At 64.5% G+C, this 3,900-nt stretch overlaps 1 protein-coding gene across 1 annotated transcript in view; it reads left to right on the top strand.

Annotated features, from left to right (window-relative positions):
- The first annotated feature begins 520 nt into the window (after positions 1–520).
- The window catches only part of BCAN (brevican), a 12,590-nt gene continuing 9,210 nt past the window's right edge, over positions 521–3,900 (top strand). Inside the window, exons 1-5 of the mRNA XM_011366377.1 lie at positions 521–613; positions 1,085–1,459; positions 1,770–1,944; positions 2,120–2,247; positions 2,738–3,031. Coding sequence (XP_011364679.1) covers positions 523–613; positions 1,085–1,459; positions 1,770–1,944; positions 2,120–2,247; positions 2,738–3,031 — 1,063 coding nt within the window. The 5' untranslated portion in view covers positions 521–522. The remainder of the gene's footprint in view (positions 614–1,084; positions 1,460–1,769; positions 1,945–2,119; positions 2,248–2,737; positions 3,032–3,900) is intronic.

Raw genomic sequence — 3,900 nt, 5'->3', positions numbered from 1 at the left:
GGCTAGATGGGTAGACGAGTGGGGGGGGTTGGAGCGGTACTGTAGGAGGAGGAGGCTCTGGGTTCAAAGAAGGGATCTGGCACTGGGAGGGGCAGAGGGGACTCGAAGAGCAGCCACCATTCATGCTGTGCGTTGTAAGCATTCATTGAGCTCCTACTGTGTGCTGGGTGCCGTGCATTTGCCAGGATATTTTAGGACACAGAGCACTCCTGAAGCAAGCACATAGCTCCACTGCAACCTGGGGGGCGGTGGTAACGGTGCTCCCTACGAGCGAGAAAACAAAGGCCCAGGGAGGGGAAGGGACTTGCCTCAAGCCACGAGCGAGCTGACGGAGACCCAGGTCTTGGCTCTGAAGGAGAGTCCCTTGGCCGGGGGACACGATCAGACACAGAGCTAGTGGCGAGGTAGAGGCCCCTGCGGCAGGGTGCGTGTGCGTCTGTGTGGATGTGGCTGGGGCCGGGGGAGGTCTGTCCTGACGTCTGACCCCATCTTTCCTCCTCAAGCCCCCCCTCAACCTGCAGCATGGCCCCACTGTTCCTGCCTCTGCTGGCAGCCCTGGCCGTAGCCCGAGTCCCTGAGGCCTCGGCTGATACCCTGGAAGGAGACAGCTCAGGTAAGCAACCCCCTCAGCGTCACTGCCCTGTGGTAGGGAATGGCCTCTCCTTAGGCCCTAACAACCTCTTCCAGCCTTGGGGGGCCCCAGGAGGAGGAGATAGAGCTGGGAGGGCCATGGGGAAGGGGCTGGGCTCGGACCCTTGGAAACAAGGGGTGAGTCGTGGGCCCCTGGTGGGACCGGAAACCTGGGGCAGGGCTGCCAGGCTCCGGGGTGGGGCCTGGGGACAGGATGCGGGGCTGGGAGGAAGAACAGAGGCAGAGTTGGGAGAAATCCCGCTGGCGAGTCCGAAGGGAACAGGGCCGTGGGACCCAGGGGGTGGGGCCCAGGGACCCTGGGGTGGTACTGGGACCCTGGGGGCCGGTCTTGGCGCCTAGAGGTGGGCTCGCAGGACGCTGGGGGCCGGGCCCGGGTTCTCGGGGCGGGGCTTGGCCACCGGGGCGGGAGCTCCAGCCGCCCGCTCGCCCACAGAGGACCGGGCCTTCCGCGTGCGCATCGCCGGCGCCGCGCCGCTGCAGGGCGTGCTGGGCGGCGCCCTCACCATCCCGTGCCACGTCCACTACCTGAGGCCGCCGCCGAGCCGCCGGGCGGTGCTGGGCTCCCCGCGGGTCAAGTGGACCTTCCTGTCCGGGGGCCGGGAGGCCGAGGTGCTGGTGGCGCGCGGGCTGCGCGTCAAGGTGAGCGAGGCCTACCGGTTCCGCGTGGCGCTGCCCGCCTACCCCGCGTCGCTCACCGACGTGTCCCTGGCGCTGAGCGAGCTGCGGCCCAACGACTCGGGCATCTACCGCTGCGAGGTCCAGCACGGCATAGATGACAGCAGCGACGCTGTGGAGGTCAAGGTCAAAGGTGAGAGGGCAGGGACAGAGTTTCCGAGAGAGGGGGAGGGGAGGACCCCAGCCCTCAGGGAGCCCGCAGTCTGAGGGGAGAGCACGCGCACCTGGAAGGCACCGACCGAGCTGGAGAGGGGGTGACAGGGCGTCGCCGCGTCAGCTCCGGAGGCGGGGCAGTCGGTGCTCCAGGCGCGGGGCGTCCGGCTCCCGCCGTCTCGCTCCAGCCCCTGGGGCTGCAGAGCGAGCGGGGCGCGCACTGACCCGGCGCGCGGAGGGAGGTCAGCGCGCCGCGCGACCGCACCTCAGGACCCCTCCCTGCCCCTCAGGGGTCGTCTTTCTCTACCGGGAGGGCTCTGCCCGCTATGCCTTCTCCTTCGCGGGCGCCCAGGAGGCCTGCACCCGCATCGGCGCCCGCATCGCAGCCCCGGAGCAGCTCTACGCAGCCTACCTGGGGGGCTACGAGCAGTGCGACGCCGGCTGGCTGTCCGACCAGACCGTGAGGTGGGCGGGGCCGCGCGCAGGCTCCTAGCGCCCCCTGGGGAATGGGGCTGGTCTGCGGAGGGCGGGGAGGACCCTGCAGAGCTGCGAGGACAACGGGCCACATGGAAAGGCAACGTGATTCGGGAGCGTCTCCGTGGGCTGGCTCCCGGGTGAGGGCGTCTGCGCTCCTCCCCAGGTACCCCATCCAGACCCCGCGAGAGGCCTGCTACGGGGACATGGATGGCTTCCCTGGCGTCCGCAACTATGGAGTGGTAGACCCGGATGACCTCTATGACGTCTACTGCTACGCTGAGGACCTTAACGGTGACTGGGCGAGGGGCCCCCCGGGGCATGAGCCCTTCTCCGGTGCCACCCATGGGTCCTCCCGGGGCCTCTGCTGGGCCTTATTGCCCACTGTGTGATTAAGGGGACAGCCAGTGCCAAGAAAACCATTGGTGTCCCTCCCTCTAAACACTGTCACCGAGTGGAGTTCATGACCAAAGCCTCAGGCAGGTGGTGGGAGACTGAGCTTGTGTGTTGATTCTGCTGCTGCCTGCTGTGCAGCCCTCTCTGCCTCTTGGCATCTCTGGGCCTCAGTTTCCACCCTTGCAGCATGAAGAAGTTGGGCCAGTTTCCTCTGAGCAATAGTATTCATCCTGAGGTTCTATGCAGACTCTGATCCTATGAAGTAGGGCAGTTGACTCCATGTCACAGGTGACACTGAGGCCTAGAGAAGCTTGCCCAGGGTCCCCGTGGGAACCCAGGGCGGCAGGGCTACCAGCTTTCTGGTAACCCAGCCTCCTCCTCCCCCCAGGAGAGCTGTTCCTGGGTGCCCCCCCAGACAAGCTGACGCTGGAAGAGGCTCAGGCATACTGCCGGGAGCGGGGTGCAGAGATCGCCACCACGGGCCAGCTGTACGCCGCCTGGGATGGTGGCTTGGACCGCTGCAGCCCAGGCTGGCTGGCCGATGGCAGTGTGCGCTACCCCATCGTCACACCCAGCCAGCGCTGCGGTGGGGGCCTGCCTGGTGTCAAGACCCTCTTCCTCTTCCCCAACCAGACCGGCTTCCCCAACAAACACAGCCGCTTCAACGTCTACTGCTTCCGAGGTGAGCCGCCTCCCCGCAGGGGCCCAGGCCGACCTCACAGAGGCAGTGGCGGCCCTGAAGTCCTGCCCCAGCTCCGAGCACGTGCTCTCAGACCTTTGCCATTCGCCTGAAGGAGGCTTGGGGGACGCTCAGCTTGTCACCTAGAGTCCTGGTCAGGTCCTCTGGCTTGGCCGTGTGGCTTCGAGGAGGGCTCCCCTCTCTGCATCTCCTCGTCTGCCTCGCCGTCAGTAGCCCGTGCCTTCCTTGTCTCTTCCAGTTCCAAAGCTGTCTCTTCCATATTGGTCTGCCAAGTATGTTTTCATTTCTGGTCAGCTCGTTAGCAGAGCAGAGATGACCGACATTCTCTGAATCCAACAGATTGATCTGCTCCAGTTAACCAAATGCCTTCAAGAGCCCTCACAGGGATTTCCAGAACCTTCAACTTGAAGGTGTCAGATCTTTAACTACCAAATACTGATGGAAAGACACAGGTCCCCCCGCAGGGAGCAGGTCCTCAAGGACAGTTGGGTATAGAGATGGCTCCCTGTCCACATCTTACATCGGGACCTGGGGAGGCAGTGTCTGGGACCCCCAGAGGCACAGCACCCAGTCTAAGAGTGACCAACAGTCAGGAAGGCAATACTCTGGGGTGTCTGAGTCCTCGCCCCAATTGTGAGCCTGCGGAGTCCTAGTACAAGGGCTGGAGACAGACATGGGAGCAGAACACATACCCTTCACTTTCAGGGAGCCCCTAGTCTGAAGGAGGAAGGCACAGCTCCTGCCATGGAAGCCCCCAATTTGAGAGACAAGACACCTTGCTCCCAGCATGAGCAGAGACAGAGAAAAGCATTACTTCCACTGGGACCGATCTCCAGACATCTTTGGCTTGG

This window comes from Pteropus vampyrus, unplaced genomic scaffold (genome assembly GCF_000151845.1).
Source record: "Pteropus vampyrus isolate Shadow unplaced genomic scaffold, Pvam_2.0 Scaffold124, whole genome shotgun sequence".
NCBI lineage: Eukaryota > Metazoa > Chordata > Mammalia > Chiroptera > Pteropodidae > Pteropus > Pteropus vampyrus.
Note: the sequence above shows the minus strand (reverse complement) of the source record. Positions and strands in the feature narration are given on the sequence as shown.